This window comes from Protomyctophum parallelum, assembly GCF_964188405.1.
Source record: "Protomyctophum parallelum genome assembly, chromosome: 22".
NCBI classification, from domain to species: Eukaryota; Metazoa; Chordata; class Actinopteri; order Myctophiformes; family Myctophidae; genus Protomyctophum; species Protomyctophum parallelum.
The window spans coordinates 17,707,825-17,733,812 of record NC_139714.1 but is presented as its reverse complement, the minus strand read 5'-3'; the positions used below and the strand labels follow the sequence as shown (position 1 = coordinate 17,733,812).

The 25,988-nt window shown below is 44.3% G+C and overlaps 1 protein-coding gene across 1 annotated transcript; it reads right to left on the bottom strand.

Annotated features, from left to right (window-relative positions):
- Nucleotides 1-9,952: 9,952 nt before the first annotated feature.
- Nucleotides 9,953-24,889, bottom strand: net1 (neuroepithelial cell transforming 1). Its single transcript, XM_083757718.1, has 8 exons — nucleotides 24,652-24,889; nucleotides 18,193-18,528; nucleotides 16,895-16,957; nucleotides 16,387-16,560; nucleotides 15,490-15,747; nucleotides 14,326-14,496; nucleotides 13,338-13,524; nucleotides 9,953-12,325 (listed from the first exon to the last, which is right to left on the bottom strand). Exons 1-8 carry the CDS (start codon nucleotides 24,742-24,744, stop codon nucleotides 11,808-11,810), a joined length of 1,800 nt encoding a protein of 599 aa, XP_083613844.1. The 5' UTR covers nucleotides 24,745-24,889; the 3' UTR covers nucleotides 9,953-11,807.
- Between the last annotated feature and the right edge of the window lie 1,099 nt (nucleotides 24,890-25,988).

Genomic DNA, 25,988 nt, shown 5'->3' with positions numbered 1-25,988 from the left:
TGGTTGCATGCTGAATATAGCCGATCTACAAGCTCACAATGCGTCGCGGCACTTGTAGATCTGCTATTTTTTAGAGCACAACACCCGCACACAAACATAAAACGGCTTGTCTTTTAGTTCAACTGGATCTCTTCTCCGCTATAGTCAGTCAGTCAGTCTAACATTAGTCTGGTTTTTATGTTGACCAAATTGTCTATATATTTAGTCATAGTTTTAGTCATCATAGCTTAGTTTTTATTTAGTTTTTGTCTGTGAAAAAGGTGTAGTCGGACGAACATTATTTAATATTTCGTCGTGGTTTTAGTCGATGAAATCAACACTGGTTCAGTGTTGCTTTTGGCAGCAAATTTCTATTTTAGTTTTAGTCATAGTCTTTGGACTGAAACTTCCTTTAGTTTTAGTCACATTTTAGTCACCTGGAATGTCTTAGTGTTAGTCTAGTTTTAGTCGACTAAATGTCATAAGATTTAGTCGACTAAAATGTATTTTGGCGGGTCTTCATGCCGTCTTAATGAGTGTTTTTACACTTGCTGAAAATAGCCAATCTACAAGCTCACAACTTTTCAACCAAGTGAAAAATGACTTACACTGGATCTCTTGTCCACTAGTCCCTTCCTAACATTTTAGTCTAGTTTTTACTTTTTATTTGTCGACGAAATTGTCAGTATATTTAGTCTTATAGTTTTAGTCATCGTAGCTTAGTTTTCATTTAGTTTCCATTTAGTTTTTGTCAGTGAAAATAGGTAGTCGACGAACATTTTTCGTCTTAGTTTTAGTCGACGAAAACAACACTGCACTGGTGGTCCCTGCAGTGTCCTCAAAGTACTTCCATTGTCTCTCATCAATCCCGGGGCATAAGGATTGATCGCTTACATCGTCAGACTAATAACAACATGAAAGGGAAGAGAAAGGCTTTGGCATCGCATGCAGCCTCCCAAGAAAAACTCACGGTTCAGCCTCTGAGCAGAGCCGTTTGGCTCCACGGCTGAGTGTTTTCATCCCTCAAGCCACAGGCTCTCTTCAAGAGGAAATGAAAAACCGAATAGCTCAGAGAGAGAGAGAGAGAGAGAGAGAGAGAGGCTACGACATGACCTGATCGTCTCGTCTAGCTGGAAACACATTTTTGGAGGAGGATGAAAATGTTTTTGGATGACATGTTTTTTTCTCTGAATATCCAAAACCAATTGAAGTTTTTGTTTGACATTTTGGCTGAGATAGCTCGCATGCCCTATTTTAAGACCATGTTATGTTAGAGCTTTTGGACAGATATTAGCTAACAGACCAATTTTGCAAATTACAGTAGGCTATGTTGTAGAAACAAGGTTGTAAATACTTGTTAAAACCTGACTGTCAGGCCTGGCTTTTTTTTCTTTTTTTTTTTTACATTTTAGGAAAGAATCTTTCTGTACAATACAATTATACAAATGGCAAAATAAGGTACACGAAATATACCAAAATATTAAATACAGAAGCTCAGGGTTTCTGTATTAGCATGTTTAAGACAAGAGCACAAGTCTTAATTAATGGCTTTCCCTATTGACTTAGGGTTTGTTGTTAGCTACCATAAACTGAAAATAGCAGATCTACAACTTGTAGATCGGCTATTTTCAGCATGCAACTAATTGTATAGAATGACTTATACTGGATCTCTTGTCCACTAGTCCCTTCCTAACATTTTAGTCTAGTTTTTATTTGTTGACGAAATTGTCAATATATTAGTCTTAGTGATGCGCCATCCTGTGAGAGGGTTATCTAATAGTCCAATAAACAGGCTGTACACTTAAAATTATAGATTCACAAGATCTGGCATTTATTGATTGCCCACAATTATCCCAAATTGAATGGTCATGTGATATACATATGAACAGCAAAGACATATATGAAAGCAAATACGACCTGTTACATCACAAATTCAGATTCGATCATATCAGTCCACAGATTTGGGGGCCCCGCGAAGCGCAGGCCAGAGGGTTAGTCTGTCCTGGAGAATTCTGACGTGTCCCTCTGCTCTCAGACGCTATATAGGAATCGCTCTGTCACTCCGTGACCTTGCTTTGGCACAGCCCGGCTGCACACTCTTAAAAGTAATGGTAACTGCTTAAAGGGTCTTCTTTCCCCCATGTTTTAGTCATCATAGCTTAGTTTTCATTTAGTTTCCATTCGTTGTCGTCAGTGGAAAAAGGTAGTCGACGAACATTTTTCGTCTTGGTTTTAGTCGACGAAAACAACACTGCCTGGTTGATTGATGGATGGTACTACTGCCTGAAGCCCATAAGTGCAATATCTCCCTTTGGCCTTGCAATAGATCGGGGTTGGAATCCCATTAAACATTATGAAAGCAGTGTTAAAGTGCAGTCCTTTTGAGCCGTGATGGCCAAAGGCCTGTAAGGTGAATATATTTTCTTTGCATGCCGATCATAAGTTGTCTCTCAAGTTGTCTCTCTTGTCTTTTCTCTCATGTGTCATCTCCTGAGGCGAAAGGAAATCCCAGAGACTAAAGCGATATCTGTCTCAGAGTGCTATAGTACATTGAGTTGACAGGTCCTTTTGACAGGGCGTGAGTGATGAGTGAAGTTAGTGAACACAAACACACCCTGTCTTTCCTCGGATGCTCTGTCTGTCAGGGCAGGTCGACCTCACCAGAGTCTGTTTTGGCATAAACATTAACTTTAGCTTTTAATGGAGGGGTTCTAGCTATGCATCCGCATGTCACCTGTCACCTCCTGTCGCCCCCCAGCACTGGATGGCTGCTGCAGATTTAGTTTGTTGGTGTGTGGACTTACTTAGCAGACCAATCTCCATAGTTTTGTGCATTGGGAGTTTCCTCTGCACCTCATAGTCATCAGACAGAAACAATATTACTTAAGTTACCACAGGGGTGGTATAGGGGTTATGTCAACAAAAATAATACACACCTCATGTTTTTAGCTTCCATGCGCGTCACAGACCTTCCCACCTTTTTCCATAATCTATTTTGTTATAATTCTCAGGTTCATGATTATCCAACACGTAGCTCAACTCACCTCAGACCTCCAAATGCCCGTACGTGACCGTCTCAATCTCAATTTAATATAGGCTTCAGAGGGTCTACTCTAAAATATGGAACTCCCTACCTTTACATCTATGGCAATTGTCTTTTCCTCAATTCAAGAAGGTTCTAAAATCACTTCTCCTAACCACCAAGTACTTCCCATACGGTCTGCTAAATTAACCTGGTGTACCCAATGTTCTCCTATAGCGGTTTTATTGTGCTTTTTTTTCTTGTTATACAGTACATTTCCGTCCTCTCACTGTCCCTGTATTTGATCTGTATTCTAATGTTTAAGATCTGCATGTTCAATAACAAAAACAACTATGAATGTATAAACATGCCTGGAGAAGCCACTTGCAAGCCCCTGGAGGGTTTTTAGGCTTTCTCCTTCACATTTCTATTGACCTTGTATCATTTCCGAAATATTTTTGTATGTGAAAATAAACAAACCAAAAAAAAAAACAGATGGTAGGCCAATCAGAGGCAATGTAAGCGTTCGTTTTCTCATGCCAATAAAGCTCCTTTTATTTGAATTGAATTGACAAGTCCCGGAAAATACGCGCTGCGATTGGCTAGTATAGTCACTTTGAGTGGCAGCGTGGCCAGCGTGCCTTAATTCCACAGGAGCGCAAAAAAAGGGTTCTTGAAATGAGAATCACTGAGTTAAACTTAGGGGACACGTGTTGAGAGACACAGGGAGTCTCTGTACTGTACAGCCTGTATGTCTGCATGTTACTCTCACAGACAATCCTTCTTCTATGTCATATCTCTGTGTGGGTCGCTTGGCCTTTTTAACCATGCATGAGCTAGAATTCACCCTCACCCACAACAATCTACGACCACCACCACCATGGGAATATATATTAACATGTGTTTTGTATAGCCAAGGGGCGGATGATGACATGTTTGCTCCAAATACAGTGGTGGACAAAGTAGCCTATACTCAACCCCAGTAGCCTAGTTGAGTATAGTGTATATATACAGTAAATGCTCCTGGTGAAATATTACTCAACTATCTGGTCCTGGGTTCGATTCTCTCACAAAAAAAGGTCTTCTTCAGGGAATAAAGCAGCCAGAGAACCAACACACACTGATAGGGGAGCAGCAACAGGTGGACTCCATTAGGGGGTGTGGTCGTCATCAGGAATCAGGTGATTGGGAAGCCATTTTGAGGCAGGTAACCAATTACCATACATAATGCCAAATATAACCAGAATAAGTAAACATTCAATGCACAAGATGTGTGTATACCATTTAGCTATGTGCAATAATAAATACATTTTAAGTCATTGGTCAGCGATTTAAACTCATGACATATTGTGCTCCATAGAGCCTGGGGCTCGTGCGCTGATACATGGGAGTGTGAGCCTAAAGGAGAAGTGAAGTTGCTTGCTCAGTCTGGTAGTGTTACCGCGCTTCCATTATTAAGTAAGCGTGTCACTTCCACGTCCTGGTTACGCTAATAAGTAAGACTAGGGTGCACGTGTAACTGAGTCAGACCCGTCCGATAATTATGACTCTGAGTAACTTCCCTAGTTTGCCTGATTCACATTATCTTGTCTCCTTGTTGCACGGATCTAATCTGGCTCAAGGCCAGGTTAGAGAAAGAAGTCATAGCTAAAGGGGGTATAGCTTTTAGGGGGGTGTAATGTGACTGTAAAGGCTGGCCTAATTCACGGCTGGGAATCACAGCACAGCTAAAGGGTCACAGTGAGGCATTTTAACACAGCAGCATGTTGTGGAAATTATACTAACACAAGATCACTTAAACTAAAAGATAAGGTGAGGACAAGATGATATGAGGCATTCAGTTCAATTTAATAGAGATCTCGAGATTCTCTAGAGCACAACCATCTTCCAGCATGTCGGATGACTGAACTCCAGAACAATACATGTGTGTCAATTTTATACAGTCTTACTCAAAGGAGGAGGAGTAACTGTTGGTCACATGACCAGACAGGTAGCCTCCACATCAGACAATGGGACAAATCTAATTAGAATGACAAGTGGTCTAAATCTAGTAACCTTGGATGGGTATGAATAAACTGTGATGAATAAACATGACCAAACAAAAACAGAGGCTGGGCTGGTGTTGCTAGACAGCTGGAGAAAAAAAGAAATACACCCTGTGGGATCCTCCCCAGATACAGTTTAAAGCGCACTCTGTACCGGGACCCTCCCCTATACACTGTATGCTACTGGGACCCTCCCCGAACATAGGCTATACACTTTGTAGGCTACTGGGACTCTCCCCAAACATAGGCTACAGTTATGGAATCCTCCCCAAATACAGTTCAAAAACGCACTCTGTATTGGGACCCTTCCCTGTACACTCTATAGGCTACTGGGACTCTCCCCGAACATAGGCTATAGTTATGGGATCCTCCCCAGATACAGTTCAAAAACGCACTCTGTACCGGGACCCTCCCCTATACACTCTGTACTGGGACTCTCCCCAAACATACAGTTTAAATATACATCCTGTACTGGGACTCTCCCCGAACATACAGTTTACTGTACAGGGTCGCTCCCCTACCATACAGTTTAAATATACACTAATTCTATAGAATGAATCATAACATCCTCTCACCTCATTTGAGTAACAGCTGATGTCGCCCGCCGTCCGCCAGCTCTGGCATCCGTAGGCCGGCCCAAATGTTGCTTTGTGCACAAAGGATTTGCCTTGGCTAGAAAGCCACCATCGATGGATTATCCCAGGAAACCAGAGCCCGGGAACGGCAGATGAATCAGTCTCGGCAGAACCTCCAGATATGTTGTGGAAATTATACTAACACAAGATCACTTAAACTAAAAGATAAGGTGAGGACAAGATGATATGAGGCATTCAGTTCAATTTAATAGAGATCTCGAGATTCTCTAGAGCACAACCATCTTCCAGCATGTCGGATGACTGAACTCCAGAACAATACATGTGTGTCAATTTTATACAGTCTTACTCAAAGGAGGAGGAGTAACTGTTGGTCACATGACCAGACAGGTAGCCTCCACATCAGACAATGGGACAAATCTAATTAGAATGACAAGTGGTCTAAATCTAGTAACCTTGGATGGGTATGAATAAACTGTGATGAATAAACATGACCAAACAAAAACAGAGGCTGGGCTGGTGTTGCTAGACAGCTGGAGATCCAGGAACCGTCTCACCGATACTTTGGTCATAACAAAAGCCTATTGATGTGCGTAAATGGTTGATTAAGTCGAGAGAGGCCTAGTACTCAGTGTAGACCACACCCAGTTAGGCTAGACAATCAGGATATGCAGTTTTTACAATTAGTGGTGTGAATGCACAATTTCATATTTCCCATTACAAGCACTTCTAGCCCTAGAACGGCTCTTGTTGTTACATACAGTATGTACAGTATTTCACATACAAGAGCCATAGTACACCCTCCTTGATTTGTGGTAGAACTTTAACATGTGCGGCCTAAATGTGATAAATGCTCCGTTTGTACTCACCCATTAAATAATTCCAAAGACGTGAAAAAATTACCCAGCACCTATCGCAAAGCACCTGCCAATTGTGTGACTGCAAACCTTTGTGTTTCCCTGGTCAATTGGTGATGACGTCTGCGGTAAACAGGACGTATTTGTAAAATCAGTTCATCGATTGTTCATCGATTGAGAGAAAGATGTCCGTGTGCATCTCTTGAAAAAGTGGAGATAATTCACTAAATACACGTTTTGTGCCAGAACTTTCACATGGATATAAAACTAGAGGACCATATTTCACTCCGCGTCTTTGGAATTATTTAATGGGTGAGTACAAACGGAGCATTTATCACATTTAGGCCGCCAATATGGAACCCGACCATAAAGTAAGTGGGACCGTTCTATGCCTCTGATACATGAAAATTTACGAAGTATAATTAAATGATCACAGGCATTCTAGGTCTACAGCACTTCCAACATAGCAGACACAGTTTTAGATTACTTAAAGGAGAGCTACATATACAGTAGCTGTCACTTTCCGTCGAGTATCTCCGTACTATGTCATTTTACTTATTTCATTTTTATTATTATTATGTTATTTTCTTAGTTTACTGTCTGACAGCTTTGTCAGCTCTATTATTATTGTCTCCACCAGGCCGAAGGCATGGGGGGAGAGTATGTTTTGCACTCCGTCCGTCCGTCCGTGTGTGTGTGTCCGTCCGTGTGTCCGTGAGCAGCTAATCTCGGCCACCGTTAACCCGGTCGATGCCAAATTTTGCACACACACTCCCTGGATGCCAACGATGAACCTCTGCCCCAAACTTTCCAGAACGGCCTGTTATAGCGCCACCAGGAGGCCGCTTTGTGCAAAAAAACTAAACTAAACAAAAAATGGTCCGCTTCTTGCGTGGTCCGAAAAAGAGGTTCCTGGTGCATTGATATTCCTCTCAGATACATTGTCTTGTTTAAAAACTTCCTTGCATATTATGTTATGCGAGATTGTCCAGACAGAGAAATTCTGTATAATACGCAAACTACTAAGTGATGAATAACTGCATATGTACCACGCGTACGGTATTGCATAAACTCAGACATTTTTGTATGAAAGTACAAAAAAAGGAAATGCGTTACGCAACAGCAGCTGCTCAAATTAATTGAGCGCGTGGCACTAGAATGTAGTGTATGTAGTAGTGTGTAGTGTGTTTCCTTGCTTGCTCAGGAACACTTCAAGCCGACAGACACAACTCTTAAACGCTCTTAAAGATCACACCGCGCATTCTTGTAGAACACCCTGAAAGAGGCAGACAAAACTAAAAGGAGGATCTCTCACTTTTTTATCTCAACAAAACGTTAACCACTGACCTCGGTCACTGTTTAATGTTTAGTCTCAGTCTCAATACATAGACATACAATCCACCACCCGGACTGTCTATGATGCTATGATGAGTTTTATTCCCCGTTACCGTTACCAACATGTATTGCATTGTATTGTATGTAATACTATATATGTATGAATGAAGGCATTAATCCTCTATTACTCGTCTCTGACTCAAGCCGCGTCAGGTCCAGTGATGCCGGCCTCCTAGAGGTCCCCACGACCTGGCTTCGAACCTCCAATCAGAATCAAATAGGTGAAAAGATACTTACCAAGTTACTTAAATGGTAAATGGTGCATTTATATAGCACCTTTATCCAAGGCGCTTTACATAGATCATTACATTCACATACACATTCATACACTGATTGCGACAGAAGTCCTGCAAGGTACCAACCAGCACAATGGGAGCTATTTGGTGTTCAGTGTCTTGCCCAAGGACACTTTGACATGTAGACAGGAGGAGCCAGGATTCAAACCGCCGACCCATGGATCATATTGGACGACCTGCTCTACCTCCTGAGCCACAGCCGCCCACTTACATACTACTGGCCATGATACCGACGATATTTCTTCCACACCACAATGAAACATAATAGTTTGCGATAGTTCAATCCTTGATCAGAACCTTTTGAAATGCCTTCTTTGGCCTTTGCATGCCTTATTATGTAAACTAAGCATTTGACTTTGCCTTTGTGTAAGAAATATGCTACAGAAATAACGTAATCTTTCCATGCCTTTTTTTAAACCCAAACATATTACTGGCATGCCGGTATTTGGTTACGGACATTCTTTCATTACAGTAAATAAGGCAACACTAATCTATGAGCAAATGTTTGGAGAATGCTTTCACTTCTCAAAAGCAGACATGAGGCCATTGCATAATAAAACCTTAAACTGAGCGTCGTCCTGCCAAGCAAACCTTATTGCGTAGACAGAATCTAGGCCGGTCCAATAAACTTCTATGTTTGACTTCAATGTGTTTATAGTAATGTCTGAAATGAAAACCGTTCGCTCTCTCTGCAGTGTCCACTCATGTTGAATTATCATCACTACGAAGGCTGTGATTGCTTTAATACTAATAGACAGTTGATCTAAAAAAGACCTTTGATCTCCTTTAGAAGAACAATGCAACCCTACATAGCATTACCGTATCGTTTTGTAATTTGTTTTACATGTTTGTGCTTTTTTTGCCCTTTGTTGATAGATTAAGTGGAGACAGACAGGAAACATATGGAGAGAGAGACGAGGAGTGACATACTGTACCTGTACAGCAAAGTTGTAAGAAACGGGACTTGAACCCGCGATGCGCTAGCCTGCATTATAGGAGTCTATGGCTGTCGTTACAGTATTAAGCTCCAGTCTTTAGCGTTAATAAGTCTCTAATCAACCACTTTATTGGGTCTTCCTAATGAAAAGGTTGATGGTTTTAAACTAAGAAAAGGATAGAGAGAGGTATCTCATCATATCAATACTGACTTTAGTGTTATTAGCTGTGAATGTGATTTCTTGTGAATGAGTTATTATGACTTGTGAATTGAGTTATTGTAGTCGTCGTAGGGTAACGACAATCTCTTTCCGTTTCATGGTAGAATTAAGCAATATTATACGAGGGTGTGGTTTAACGTGATTATTGCCACGACAGTGATGCGGTCAGGAACGAGACGAAGTAGAGTTCCGCAAGCATCACTGAAGTGTAATATTGCAATTATACAACAGTTACCCTTAAAACTAAGAAAATCGCTGAAAGAATATATATTTTTAATGACAGATGTAGTCACTACGACCACAAATGTCCCAAGAAACTAGCTATCGAGTTTGTTAGCGCTCTGGGAGAACAGAGCAGCTGAATTCTTTATTTTGATTAGGTGGTGAATGATGCTGGTTTAACCCACGGCTAGAAGGCTGTTTCAACCAATCAGATTGCTTCCTCGAAACGACCTGTTGTATAATGAGTCATAATAACCCACATGGTCTACAGTAGATAGCAGGACAACCTGTTAACCCATTTCCTGCATCCTGTGAACCAGATCGATCAGGACAGTAAGTAAATGATTACATCATTAACAACAAAACACAAGGAAAGGCGTAAAAGGTCAGATGCAAATCTTACACAGATCTTTATTGTTCTTTAAATATTCAAATTACACCACTTTACATACAGGCCGTGGCAGTCCATTTCTTTGGCCTCTTTCCGTTCTTTTCTTTTAACAACACAACTCTTTTTAACTTCACTTCCATCACATACGGTAAACCCTCCATTGCCTCCCTAACCCCTACATACTTGATCCATTTTTAGCTCACTGGCTTTTCACCAGTGCCTCAAACCATCCATTTTGTTTGAGCACGTTGCGGTACCACGTTCCAACAGCGCTATAATATCAATACCGTGGCTAATAATACAACACCGTGCATCAACAATCCAACTCTGTTCCATTAAACAAGCTTTATCAACCTTTTTTTTGCTACTTTCTCTCTGACAATATTCTTTTTTTTTCTCCATTCAATGACCATCCTTTAAATATCTTAACAAACGTTCTTATCCTCAATTAGTTCCAAACCCCTCACAGACGTATACATTCTATACTGGCACAAAGCAGTGTCACCAACTATAATTAATAAAGCTTCCATGCAAGATGCTACATTGAAAAAGTGATCCATTTTTCATTGTGATAGTCAGCTTTCTTTTTAAACCAACATGGCTCAGATAGAAGTTGTTGTTTTTGTTTTATAAATGAAAATAAAACAAAAGTATTTCCCATTTGTAACATCAAATGATTTCAAAATTGCTACTTGTAGCAATGTGTTTTTGTTCTACCAGAAGAAGTGATTGCATTTAAATCAATGCCTCCGTTCTGTAGCCGGGATTATAGGAATGTAGAAAAATAAGACATTTTTTGTTTTGCGTTTGTTTTGGTGGGTTCTCTTTGACTGTTCACCTCTAAATGCCCAAAATCAGCTAAAAAAAGCTTAAAAAAAACCCCAGTGCTGTTTGAAAATAGAATAAAAAAAGAGCTACAATAAAATTTAGAATAATATAAAATTAAAAATGTAACACTTGAATTACCCCCCAAAAACAATGACACATGAATGCTTAAATATCAAATCAACAGTAAACACAATGACCCTCTTGTCTTCTCCAACAACAAAACGACCGCACAGATTAATGTGAGGACTATAATAATAATAATATGTTGTCTTAATCGTATAGAACTGCTTCCCTATAATAATATTACAGCCGAGGGAAGAAGCCATGCCGGTCTCTGTGGAATACTGCTCTCTACTCTAGGCTCATACATAGTCTGGATTTTCGGTGGTGAGGTGACCACCGAACTACAACATGACGTCACTGAGGTGACCACCGAACTACAACATGACGTCACTGAGGTGACCACCGAACTACAACATGACGTCACTGAGGTGACCACCGAACTACAACATGACGTCACTGAGGTGACCACCGAACTACAACATGACGTCACTGAGCCGCGGTGAAGAGCAAACCACCGCCACCGCTCCAGCCCTTCTCTCCGTTTTTACTCACCACCGCTCAACGTTATTTTGCGGTGGTCAGCGGTGGTCAGCTCACCACCGAAAATCAAGACTATATGAATAGGCCTTCTGCGGTATATGAGCTCGTACCCCTGCACACTGGGACAGGGGACGGGTGGAGGGGTAAGGTAAATAGCTGCCGATGAGGACAGTAACACGGAACACTGTTGAAATAACACACACACACACACACAGACACACACACACACATAAAATTAAATACAAGTCCCAGTTGAGCAGAGCGAGGCAGACTTATAACTGCCCCCCGCCGCTCTGCTGCTTATCTTCTCTTCTGCGCATCATCGTCCCTTTTGTGTGTTTCTTATCTACAAAAAAGAAAAGTCAGTTCTGTGTGGGAGAGTCCATTTTCTCTCACTGTCTCTGCTGCGGTTCAGAACTTCATACCATCGTCTCTTTCCTCTTCCCCAAGGACCCAAACCTCCGCTTCTCCTTCTTGGCTTTGTGTAAGACGGGCGACGCCAGCGGGGACGAGGGCGAGGACGAGGGGGACGAAGAGGACGAGGACAGGGACGACGAGGAGCACTGGGAGGACAGGGGGAGGCTGGGGAGGTTGGAGGTCTCGTCGTCCAGGCGCTGTGCGGGCGAGCAGGGCGCCGACTGGGACTTCTTCTTCTCCTCCGGGAGGAGAACCGAGTTCTCGTCGATCGTCTCCTCCATGTGGACGATGGCGGAGATGGAGGAGGGGCGGCGCCCCTTGGAGCGGGCGTCGGCGAGCGACGGCGTGGCGGGCGACGAGGCGGGCGCCTCGAGGGGGGCGGGGAGCGGCCCCCGGTGGACGGAGATGGCGCTGCGGAGGCAGTTGAGCCACTGCTGCTTGTGGAAGACGTCGTTGACCTGCAGCGTGTGAGACTGGCCGTGCGTCGGGTCCTGGAAGCGGACGCGGAAGATGTTCTTGGCTGTTTGGAGGAGGAGGAAGGAAAGGACACGGGTTAGAGTTCGTTAGACATTGTTGACATTGTTGCATGAAATCAAGTGGCCATAGTGCTATGAAGTGCCATTTGTTTATTTTGTTTTTTGTGTGAAAATGTTACTACTGTGACTATTATTAGCATATTGTTTTGCTTGTTTTTTAGAAAGAAAAAAAAGGGAGAGCATGTAAGGACTTTTTATTTTATTCTGCTACTTGAATATTACATTATTCAGTAGAATACATATATATTTTCATTTTTATTATTTTAAGTTAACGGACAAAAGGGTAGATGTAATAAGCCTAGGCTTCACTCTATACCTTTTATTCCCAGATTAAGAAAAATAAACTGATGAACTAAGAATAGTCAACTAATAAACGAAACATATAGACATTGCTCATAGCGCGCCACTCGGTGGCGCGCTATGAGCTTGTAGATCTGCTATTTTCTTTTAATCGTTATAATGTGGCACAAATCATTGAATATATATTTCAGAGCGAACATTTTTAACTCAAATATTGGCTTCTGGGGGGCGTCCCTGGAACTACATATTTTGAGATGGGGGTCCGTCCGTGGCCCAATAGAGATAATTCTGGGGGTCCTTGACATGAAAAAGGTTGAGCACCACTGACACATAGAAACATGGGTTTTTAAGAGAAAAAAAAATGATTTTGAAGCCTTTTTTTTAAATTGACCGGCAGTCCAAAATGGGTTAACGTGATGTTAATGTGGCATTAACCCATTCTGACCTGAGATCAGATTAAAAAAACGTCTTCTACATCATGACAGTTTTCTGAAAAAGCTATGTTTCTATGTCAGTCGTTCTTCGATTTTTCAAAAATAGCAGATCTACAAGCTCATAGCGCGCCACCGAGTGGCGCGCTACGAGCTTGTAGATCTGCTATTTTCCAATAGCTAAAGCATAGCATAATGCTAACACCAAACAACACCATACTGTGGGTGGCGGTACGGCGGGTATGGCCGTCGTCTTTGCTCATACCTTTGTCTGAGTTGCTGAACGCGCCCCTGAAGGAGCCGCCCATGCGGACGTCCCCGTCCTGCAGGTCCTCCAGCACCAGGTGGTGCACGGGGATGGGCTGGCGGTACACCTGGAAGCACTGCCGCTCGTTACGGGTCACAGGCCGCGTGAGGACCAGCAGCTCGTTGAACAGGAACACGTGCAGCTTCTAGAGGAGGAGGAGGACGACAAGTCAGTATAGAGTCATTATTAATTCATTACACATCGCTGACTTTACTCTCCTGCGATAACAATGTGACCAAATTTGTCTGAGAGAAAGCCATTGGATTTTTTTTAATTTTTGTTTTTTCATGTCATATGAAAGCAGGGAATCATAGCTTCAAATTGACATATTGGTTGTTCAGTTTGACCCACCAGTTTTGGAGATGTGGCTTATAGAGTAAATGTCTTACAGAGAAACAGCGAGTTGAGGAAACGGGCTTGAAAAGGTTCACTTCTGTGGTCTCTAACATTACACCTATAGCTACATGTTTAAGCATTTATTTCATATTTACATGTCGATTTCAGCTCTGACACTTATTTCAGACATGCTCTAGTAAGTTAGTATGTGAAGAGTCTGCCTGTGCTATTAACTCATTTTGAAAAGCTGGAATTTACGCGATGGCAGTCTCTCAGTCAAATCTGGTCACATATAGATTGTTGTTGTATAGGAGACACAATGTTAATATGGAGCTTGCATTTGGTGCATATGATGGTAGAAGCAGTGTGTGTGAGATCTACAAGCTCATAGCGCGCCACCGAGTGGCGCGCTACGAGCTTGTAGGTCTGCTATCTTTTGAAAAATCGAAGAACCACTGACATAGAAACATGGCTTTTTCAGAAAAACTGTCAGGATGTAGAAGATGATGGTAGACGGCAGCAGTGTGTGTGTGTGTGTGTGTGTGTGTGTGTGTGTGTGTGTGTGTGTGTGTCTGCGTGTGCGCGTATATATGATGTGCATGTCTCTTACCGTGCCACTCTTGTTGCGGAGCTCCCCGTGACACGACAGGCTCTTGCAGTGGTCGATGTGCGGGTCCCGCTGCCTGTCGTCCAGGTACTCCAGCTTCTCGATGTAGTACTGGCACTCGGACTCTCCCTTCTTCATGTTGATGTCGGACAGCACGCCCTGCACGATGGAGATCTGAAGACAAGACAGGAACATTCATATTAGACACGCATACACCACCACAGGGAGGACATGGTGAGGGACCCGTTCTGACCTGAGATCAGATTCTAAAAATGTCTTCTATACAACCTGACAGTTTTCTGACAAAAGCTATGTTTCTATGTCAGTGGTTCTTTGATTTTTCAAAAAATAGCAGACCTACAAGCTCGTATGAGCTTGTAGATCTGCTATTTTTCAATAGCTAAAGCATAGCATAATGCTATAACACCAAAATGGGTTAACTTGTCCCACACGAGCTACCACAGGACATGGAGAGGACTCTGTGAATAGCATTCACAGAGTGTTTTGGATTCACAGATTGTTTTTAGTAATACTGTGCATGATCATGGTACTAGAGGTTCCAGTAATGGACAGCTTGTGTTACCATCGCCCCAAAATATAACTTTCTAAAGAGATCAGTTATGTATAGGTCATTGACACTTTGGAATAACCAGCCTCGGAACCTGTGTTGCATTTACAGTAAACGTTTAAAAAGCATCTAAAATTCCATTTGATACAGTGAAGTGTTGTGTTGTGTTTTTTTGTGTTTTTTTTTTCACCCTCTCACTTGTAATCTTAGCAATTTTTATTTTTATTTTATCAGAACTAATGTAAGTTGAATACTGACTTTTTAACAAATGTGTATTTGTAATTGTATTGTCGACCCCAGGAAGACTAGCTGGTTGCTACGGCACCAGCTAATGGGGATCCTTAACCCATTCTGACCGGGCACCCATTTTGGTGTTGGCATCATGTCGTGCTTTAGCTATTGAAAAATAGCAGATCTACAAGCTCATATCGCGCCACCGAGTGGCGCGATACGAGCTTGTAGGTCTGCTATTTTTGAAAAATCGAAGAGCGACTGACATTTCTAGAATCTGATCTCAGGTTAGAATGGGTTTGTCAGACCAGCGTGTGTCCAGTGGGAACCTCGTACGTGCGCGTGCGTGCGTGCCCCACAACACTCACCGCTTGCTCCAGGCTGGCGGTGTCGGCGTGCCCCTCCGGCGTGTGCCTGAGGACCTCCTTGAGCAGCAGCGGGTACTTGAAGAGGCGCGAGCGCGGGATGTCCAGGAAGCTCCACAGGTCCAGCTTCCGGCTGAAGGGCGAGTCCAGGCAGCGCTGCAGGAAGTCCTGGACCCGCCGGTCCTGCTTCTTCTGGTCCAGCAGGGCCTTGGCCGCCAGCTGGTTGCTGCAGTAGTCGCGGTACGCGTTCAGCCGGGGCAGCTGATTGGGGGAGAGATGATGAGGAACACGTTAAGAATTAACACTCCGTTATGCTTCAGACCACGACGTGACGCCCGTCTGTTTGAAATGCATGGAAAGCACAGTGGTTTTCACAGACGAAGACTAAGTAAAAACTAAGCTATGGTGGCTAAAGCTTAGGGCCGACTCCTATTTTAGAGCCGAATAGAAATGGGTTCGGCTCTGTAGAGCCTACAAAGTGACGTCATTTGAGGTTCGGGGGGGGGGGGGGGGGGGTACCGTCCTCTTCGGTGCTACTTAAGATTTCTGACGAGCCAAAATCATTTCGGCACTACAGCGCCGAAACAGCGGTAAAATGTATGTATGAATCGGCCCTAAGACTAAAATATATTGACAATTTAGCCCAACAAATACAAACTAGACTATATAATGTTAGGGAGGGACTATACTGGAGAAGAGATCCAGTGGAGCTAAAAAAGACAAAGTCATTTTTTGTTTGTTTGGTTTGCGCTCTGGAATATATAGCAGATCGATCTATGTTGCTCTGGAGAGGGAAGTCTGGAGCTCTCTGGTGGAGCTGTTGCCCCCGCGACCCGACTACGGATAAGCGGTTGAAGATGGATGGATGGATGGATCTACGAGAGTTCACAACTAACTCACCCAGCTGACGACGATCTGTCCGATCTGGCCCACGGTACCGTCGGGCCCGGTGGCCTTGGCCAGCTGGGCCAGCAGGTCCTCGTGCAGCGGGATGTAGGTGTCCAGGTTGCCGAAGATGACGGTCAGCTCCTCCTCGGACATGATGGACAGCTTCAGCATCGGGTCGTGGTACGCCTGGTGGATGAGGAGAGGGAGGGAGAATCGGTCAGATAACCATCCATTCCAACCGACATTCTTTGGTTCGATAACAGAGGGGAGGAGGGGAGGGGTGGTGAGCGTCATGGAGGCTAAGAATAGCATTAATGGTAAGAAGAGAGAGGAAAAACAGAAGAGAGGTACCATTCCTTCCTTTTTATAACCTCTTGGCTCCAGTGTGTGGTGCGGAGGGCCTGCCAGCCTCTGATTAAATCTTTGTTTTCTTTAACATTCACTCCGTCCTCGAGTTCGACGAGGACGAGGAGGTTTAAAAAAGGGGGGGAAGATTTAAAAAACAAAAATAAATACAAACCTTGCGTGCGAGCTGCAGGTCTTCAATCAGGTCCTGTTCTCCGCGAGACAACTCGAAAATGGCCTGAGGAGGAAGAGGAAGGAGATAAAAAAAAGACATTTTAGGCGAAGAAAACTAAAGTAAAAAAGAATTGGATGCTGGATGTCGTTATATTATTACATGCAGTACCCATTACACTTTTTTGGTGTCAGCATTATGTTATGCTTTAGCTATTGAAAAATAGCAGATCTACAAGCTCATAGCGCGCCACCGAGTGGCGCGCTATGAGCTTGTGGGTCTGCTATTTTTTGAAAAATCACAAAAGAAATGGCTTTTTCAGAAAACTGTCAGGATTTAGAAGACAATTTTAGAATCTGCTCTCAGGTCAAAATGGGCTAAATAGTCACCACCGCTGATGCCACATTACTGAGGTCAACCACTGAATGTGTGCGATGGCCTGACTCTACTGTCTCCCCTCCCTCCCTCCCTGTGCTTACATTTGCGTGCTACAGTGTTTTATGGGTCCTGACAGTTGGCTGAGAAGTCTGCCATGTAGGAGTCGAGTACGGAGGTAGAGTCTACACTACGTAAGACCTGGTAATAAGGTCTACATTGGCTCGCTCACAGACAGACGGGGGGAAAATAGGAGTTTTTGACCTCCACTTAGCTCATTTAGCACAAATACTATGAGGACATGTGAATGTTAACACTGTCTGAAAGGCTTTTACTGGCGCACAGAGTGGAGAAGCAGAAAAAGAGGGAGAGAGAAAATGTTTTGAGTGCGTCGTCAGAGCCATGGAGTGCATTAAATCCTTTGTACTGTTGGCCCTCTGGGCTTAATATAAAACTGACCCAGACAGCCAGAATATTGTGTTATTATTGCCTGGAATAATTTGACCTGGAATGCTATTTGGTTATAGTTCTTTTTTTTTTGGTCTCCTCCCGGGCTGCAGTTTTAGCTGCAGACTCGCACGCAACATCTGTCCAGTGTAGTCTTTTTTTATATATATCTTTTAATAGATTTTGTAACCCATTTTTCACCCCTGTGTCAATCATCTAATGTGATCCTGGGCTCTACACACCCTCCACCAACCTAGTCCCCATATATGGGGGACAAGGGGAGAGCAACGGACTTGAACTCATGCTTCCTTCATGCCTGAGTGTCCAAGTTGCTCCTTTACACCTGACAGGGGGGAGTTTCCCTGGTTGGACGTAGCGCGTGGAAGGAACACGTTATTCCAACCAGTTCCTTTCCCCTCCATCAGGCGCCCCGGCTGGCCAGGGGGAGGCGACCTGTGTAGTCTGAAGTTGTTCCTCACCTCCTGCCTCTTGATCTCCTTGGTGGAGAAGGTTCCCTTCTGGTGGGCGTCGTGCGTCTCGGACCACAGCGTGCTGTTCCTCCTCTTGGGCGGCGTGGGCGCCGTGGCCTTCATGTGGGCGCAGGGCGGGGCCTTCTGGGCGGGCACGCCGCCGCCGCCGCCGCCGCCGCCGCCCGGCGCCGAGGCCTTGCCTCCATCGCCACCGGCACCACCACCCCGGAACGAGGCCTGGATGGTCTGGCCGAAGCGCCGGACGGCCCCACCCTTCACCGGAGAGATGAGGCTGGCTAGCGTGGTCACTCTGCCGAGAGGACGGACGCGCTTGTTGCTGGGTTCCTTTAGAGAGGAGGAGAGACACAGCAGGGGTCAGTCAGGAGACACACACACACACACACACACATCATTACACTTAACACAAACAGTTAACACTAAAACGTCCCCGTGTCGTGAACTTGGAACTAAAAGGATTCGATCGGGCCACCATGGGGGGAATTTCCACCAAGGAGGAGGACTCTGCAGAGAGTGCAGGCCTGCGTTCCCTTGTGACTTCCCTTGTGATGAAGCATCGCCATCTCAAAGTCATAAATCTGCATTCGGAGCCTCCTGTCCACCCGCCTGCTCTTGAGCTGAGTCCGACAGACAGACAGACAGACAGACAGGGGGTGCATACTTAGTTTAGACTAATCATTGGTTAGACGTGGGTTAAGGTTAGGTTTAGGTGTGCTGCCCCGTGGGAGGTTATAGGTTTAGGGTGAGGGTTTGAGATAGGTTGTAGTTGTAGGACTAATGACTGGTCTAACCCAAAACTGTCTAAACTAAGTACTGCACCCTACAGACAGACAGACCGTCGGACAGACATACAGACAGACAGGCGGATCAGCTGACAGAGTTTCAGTGAGGTTATAGGAGGATGAAGAGGAGGAGGAGTTAAACACCCCCCCCACAGCAGCTGTCAGCTCCATCATGGTGAGAGTCCTGGCTAGGCCCGGCCAGGCCAGGCGTTGAGCCCAACGGAGCACAAAGAACCCCCTCTCTGACATATGACTTACTGGGGAAGGGGAGGAGGCATGCCAGGAATGCACGGGACCCTCTGCTCTCAGCTGTCCGAGAGTGTCGTGAGTGTCGTGTGCCCCCCCCCCCCCCCCCCCCCCAACACACACACACACACACACACACACCCCACACACACAGTACTCAGGCTCTCAGCTTTATAGGCCTGACAACAGCTCAAAACTCAAGAGAGAGATTTAGTTCTATCTCTCAAATGTCTCCCGAGTGGCACCGCTCTTTAACGAACAGGCCCCTTTAACCCCCAGAGGTGTGGAGTAGACCTATGGGACCGCCAGTGTGTGTGTGGTACAGTGTGTGTGTGGTATGGGACAGTGTGTGAGAGTGTGTGTGGTATGAGACAGTCAGTGTGTGTGTGTGGTGACGCCGCATAGACTGAACTGGTCTCCTGTTAGTAGAGACTACTTTATATATACATACTGTATGGCTACATCACTTTATTTAATTGTTGTATATGCATACATATTGTACCATGTAGTTTAGTCATGTACTATGCACTTTCTTTCTTTTAACTGCAATGATGAGCTGCTGCACAAACAAGAATTTCACCCATGTTACTTGTAATGTGATGTGACAATAAAGTTTGATTCTGATTCTGGTATGGGACAGTGAGTGTGTGTGTGGTATGGGGACAGTGTGTGTGTGTGTGTGTGTGTGTGGTATGAGGACAGTGTGTGTGTGTGGTACGGGACAGTGTGGCACTGTGTCATCCCGGGACAGCTTAAACAAACACAACCAGCAGCAGGAAGTAAACCAAACTGCGCCATAAACAGACTCTGTCCCCCCTTTGCTCTGCTGACTGTTGATATTCGGGGAGAGAGAGAGAGTGTGAGTGTGTGTGTGTGTGTGTGTGTGTGTGTGTGTGTGTGTGTGTGTGTGTGTGTGTGTGTGTGTGTGTGTGTGTGTGTGTGTGCGCGTGCGTGTGTGTGTGTGTGTGTGTGTGTGTGCGTGGAGGGGGGTGAACAACAGTGGTGTTTTTCTACATGCGAGTCAAGGCAGGCCCTCCGTAGCAGCCCTCGCGTGAGAGCAACACCACACCTGGAACAGGTGACCCCCCTCCCCCCACCCCCCCCGACCCCTCCTCCTCCCTTCACCGAGCCCCCAGGCTGCGAGCGGAGAGAGAGAGAGAGAGAGAGAGAGAGAGAGAGAGAGAGAGAGAGAGAGAGAGAGACGCTTGGGCACTTTGCCAACAGCAACAAGACCGTAGGAGGAATCAAAGCGCTGCAGAATGTGAGGTAATGATTTCAAGAAGCCACAGAAAAAAGCCCTCTTGAAGAAACATGACAGTAGAAGAACGAACAGCCACAGAGTCGTAATTATCTTCGTCTGGGGGTGGCGTGGGACAGACAGACAGACGGACGGACGGACAGTGCATGTGTTTCTTGTTGGGGGGTTTTGAGCACTGCAGACCCCGTGCTAAAAGACTAAAACTAAGACTAAAGACTAAAAGACTAAGACTAAGACTAAAAGACAGTGCATGTGTTTCTTGTTAGGGGGTTTTGAGCACTTTGCAGACCCCGTTGCTAGTGTTTTCTACTGACTCAGGGAGAATGGGGATTTTTCTTTCTTTCTTTCTGTCTGTCTGTCTTTCTCTCTGTCTTTTTCTTTTGCCTCAGCTCAGCAAAAAAAAGGGAGAAACAAGAGTGTCCATTCTTCAGGGCCCTGGCGCAGACACAGCTGTGAAACAGATCTGCATTAAGTCGTTTAGACCGGAGAACCATTCTTACAAAATGTTCTTCTAAATCCTGACAGTTTTCTGAAAACCTCTCATGTTTCTATAATCAGTCAGTGGTTCTCAAACTATTTCATGTCAAGGACCCCAAACAATTATATGTAATTGGCCTCCGACCTCAATTTGAAAAATATGTTGTTCCAGCCAGAAGCAAAGACTTTAGTTAAAAATGTTCTCTCTGAAATAATATATATTCAAAGATTTGCGCCACATTTTCACGATTTTTCTAAAATAGCAGACCTACAAGCTCGTAGCGCGGCAGCTTGTAGATCTGCTATTTTTCCAATAGCTAAAGTATATAACATAATGCAAAAAAGGGGTTCCCGCCCCAAATGGGTTAAGTCTGGTGGTGTGGCATTAGAAACCAGTGTGGTTGTGGTCCACGTATCTCCACACAACTGGACCAGAATATTACGGTCAAAGACAGCCAGACAGCCAGCCATCATATCAACCCTCCCCCCCCCCCCCCCTCTCTCTAAACTGAGACGGACCAATAAACAGAGAGGGGGCCACTTCCCAAACCGCCAGACCCCGACCCCATCGTGGTCAGTGAAGGAATCTACATTAGGAGAAAAAAAAGAGAAAAAAGGGCCCTCATGTGAAAAACATTCTCATGACTAGTGAACGGGAGGGCAGCTCATATCAATGTGAGTTTAGCCGCTTCGGAGCCTAAACTATACTCCCCTGGACAAAAGGGGGAGGGGGGGTGGGGGAGCCTGAATTTTGGTTTCAAGTGAGTAGAGGAGGGTTATAAAGCTTCTAAAGTCAATATTGGGAACGTGTGTCGCCCCCATTGTAGCCTTTTTCCTGTCCCATTTGGGGACCGGCCCTGGGACAACAAAAGGGCCACTAGTCCCACTCTTTGTATATAGGCTTCCCCCGTCCGTTTACCAACTCCCCATCGGGCCTGGAAAGTGTCAACACTGCAGGCAGACTGATAGAGAGAATAGGTTCTATTCCAGGCCCGTGTGTGTGTGTGTGTGTGTGTGTGTGTGTGTGTGTGTGTGTGTGTGTGTGTGTGTGTGTGTGTGTGTGTGTCGGGTCGGTCCAGGGAACTCCCTCCCTCCCTCCCTCAAGGGCTGTTCTGTTTCTGTTTCTGTTCAGTCCAACTCACTTCAGGAAACCACAGACAGATCCTGGATTTGTGTGTGCTGCTTGTCTGTCTAGCCCATTTTGGGCGAGAGAAGAAGCCCTTTTGGTGTTTATTAGCATCATGTCATGCTTTATAGCTATTGAAAAATAACAGACCGACAAGCTCATAGCGCGCCACCGAGTGGCGCGCTATGAGCTTGTAGGTCTGCTATTTTTGGAAAAATCGAAGAAGAACGGCCGACATAGAAACATAGCTTTTTCAGAAAACTGTCAATTTTCAAACAGACATTTTTAGAATCTGATCTCAGGTCAAAAATGGGCTAGCCGTCAACAGTGGAACAACCGACCCCGCCCCCCCCCCCCCCGTCCCACACACACAGTACCAAAGCACCTATACTCACGTTTTATTTTAACAACACATGTTACTGTACATGTGTGCTCCGCAGCAATAAAACACCCCCCGAGTCTAAACCCCCAAGATTACATTCTCATAAACTCTCCCTCCACTCCAGTCAAGGGAGGGAGGCCCCAGAGAGAAGTTCCCTTGTTCCCCTGTTTTAGCCTTTGATGTAAACCATGCACGTCCGTCTGTCTGGCTGTCTGCTAATACCCAGTGTCTGTCCCATGCTCTGCTCTGCACGCACGCAACGGATCACACCACTGCAACGTTGAGCTGATATACAGGCCAGGCGTGGAGCAAACCAACCAACCAACCAACCATGGCCTCACTTCATTCATGTGGGGAAAGGAGAGGACTATAGTTTAGCACAAAATGTGGCACGGCTCTCACTTCTCTTTTCCTGCTGTCCTGACACATCAGAACTTCTGCTTCATGAAATATGAAATGAAAACCACACGATTATTTGAAAGGGGAAGGAAGCGAAGCTAGCCCTCCCCCCCCCCCCCCCCCCCCCCCCCCCCCGAGCTCAAAGAATTGACTCAACGATATCTGTTCTTTAAAAAATCAGCTGAGATCATGGATGGGGAAGTTTTGATTACTTTGTCTTACTATTTGTATATTACTATTTGTATATTATCTTTGATCTTTGGTGAGAACCACATATAAGCCCTCCCTGGGTTTATTTTCTCACCTGCACACACTTTTTGTTACCTTTTTTGTAATGTTTTTATTGTGCGAATAAACTAAACTAAACTAGAAACACTAGCACACCTGGCCTGGGTTCTGGCAGCCCTGACTGGTCGGTCCCTTTCATTGTCAGGCTAAAAGGAATGCTCTTAGGCTTGCTGTGCAAAAGGCAGCACTTTGCACCTGACAAGACAAGAGCCCCAATCTGCCCCCAGGCTCCTGGGGAAGTCCAACCTGCACTTCTTTTGTTATTAGCATCAACCTATTGTTAATGGGAGTCCTTGTGCTTTACATCAAGCACTCCCAGCTGTGACTCCCAGCGAGGACAGCTGATCCTCTTTAAAATTAAAGGATGGAGCCTTTGTTTGATTTGTTTGTTTGATTTTTATCTTTACTGCCCTCCTTTAATCAGTCAATATCCCCCACCTGAGGCTGAGAGAGATACCTGCCGGGTCACATTCTCACCAAAATGCAGCATAACGGGGACAACAAGGCAAACAATCTCCCGTTTCTCGGGTTATACAACAAGTCCCATGCAGTTATCTCCCGATAATTAACTTAACTAAATGTCCAATAGAGATGGTCAATAAAGATGATCTAATCTAGTAACCTAGATCAGACATAACATCCATAAAAGGTTGACTTCTAGCACAAAGTGCAGGCAAATAAACACACACATACCCACACACACACACCCTGTGTGTCCAGGTAGAGATAAGAACTAGGGCTAAGTCACTGATTCACTCACATCTGATAAGGTGACCTAATAATCCAGCCCCGGTCTAACCCGATACTAAAGGGTTAAACAGGATATGTGTGTATTAGGGACATCTGGGCACCGTGATGTCAAACTGTTTATTTTGTCCAAAATGTTTTTAAAAAATAGAATATTTGAAAAAAATGGTCTTAAGTAAAGTAAACGGGGTGCATACTTAGATTAGACTAGTCATTGGTTAGACATGGGTTAAGGTTAGGTTTAGGTGTGCTGCCCCGTGGGAGGTTAGGTTTAGGGTGAGGGTTTGAGATAGGTTGTAGTTGTAGGACTAATGACTGGTCTAACCAATGACTAGTCTAAACCAAAAACTGTCTAAACTAAGTACTAGTATACATGATTAGAACACGCTTAAGCAGTTGACAATAATTAAGGTCTAATATTTATATATACAACTTGCTACAAATTGCTACAAAGCAAGACATTGAAGGGTAAAATTAAAGTCTGATAAAGATGTACCCATGCATGTTCACATCATGTTTACTTAAGACCTTTTTTTTTTAACTCTGAGAGTGTACAAATGGAACCAAATTTGTACACTCTCAGATAACCTCAATGTACATTGCGGTGCCGAGCTGTCCCAAGTAGTGCCCACATATCACTATACGAAGAACACACAACTGTTGCCCAGCAAACTGAATTAAACGCATTACAGTAAATAAAGTAATTAATTAATTAATAATATAAAACATTAATGTCTCTCCTCACCTCTGACTCCTTATTGGCCTGGTTCTGGTAGTCTATGACTTGAAGGGTCCGTTTGATAGGCACCAAGCTACCCAGCTCATCGTAAGCCACCATACTCAGTAGAGAAACACAATATCCTTCTTTTAATCCTGATGGTTCTGTAGTCGGCTCTGAGACGTATAATCCACGTGAGAGGAAAAAAATAGATAAATATTACTGTAAAAAACAACAAAAAAATGTAGATGCGTTCCCCCTTCTTTTTATTCCATTTTGTCCTGTAATTGCAGGACGGGGTGGGGGGGTGGGGGGTCTCTCTGAAGAGACGTCTCTCTCTCTCTCTCACACACACTAAACTTTGTTCTGGCTGTTCTGAGGTGGACGAGGGGGAGGGAGGGCTTTTATACCCAGACAGGGGAAAGGGGAGGGGCTATAACTCCACACAGCAGCACTCCCATTGCTGAGAAGTTAGGGGAGGGGAGGAGGGGAGGGGAGGGGAGGTGGGGGGGGGGGTATCGCTTTACTAGAAGTGTAATGAACAGACAGACTACAGCCTGCATGAAGTCTGTCTGGTGACTCCAGGATACAGCCCTGCATGGTTCTCTGTTTCCACTGAAAATAGCAGACCTACAAGCTCGTAGCGCGCCACTCGCTGTTGCCACTGAAAACAGTAGTGAGAATTGTAAGGATCGTACAAACATATATACAAGGCTTTTTTACCATGAAGAGAGTCTATTACAATAGTAACAATAATAATAATAACAATAACAACTCGATGCAGGACTGCGGGTAGCTTCATGTATAATGTCACATGATAATGGGAGGGTTATAATAATGGTATACCTCACCTGGAGGTTTTAAGGTTAAACAGAATGTTACTGTATGTCTCCAGTAAATATTGTTTTACAGAAACTCAAAGTTAATGTTTCATTCATGGAGACAATTAAGGAAATTAGCTGGAGAAGCAGCAGATTTTAAAGGTGGCTTTTAAAAAAACTTTATCAGGCTTTTTTTTATTTTTATAAAATTAAACAACTGGGCAAGACGGGTAAGACTTTGCGTTATAACCACATTTATAATGCATTAACCCATTCTGGATGGGAACCCCTTTTGGTGTTTTAACTAAGCATTATGTTGTACTTTAGCTATTGAAAAATAGCAGATCTACAAGCTCATAGCACGCCACCGAGTAGCGCGCTAAGAGCTTGTAGGTCTGCTATTTTTGAAAAATCGTGAAAATGCGGCACAAATCTTTTAATATATATTCTTTCAGGGTACAACACTTGTTATGCATGACAACTAACTTATAACAAAGACACTTTATAGCCAGCTAAGTTAGGTTAGTTGGCTATAAAGTGCTG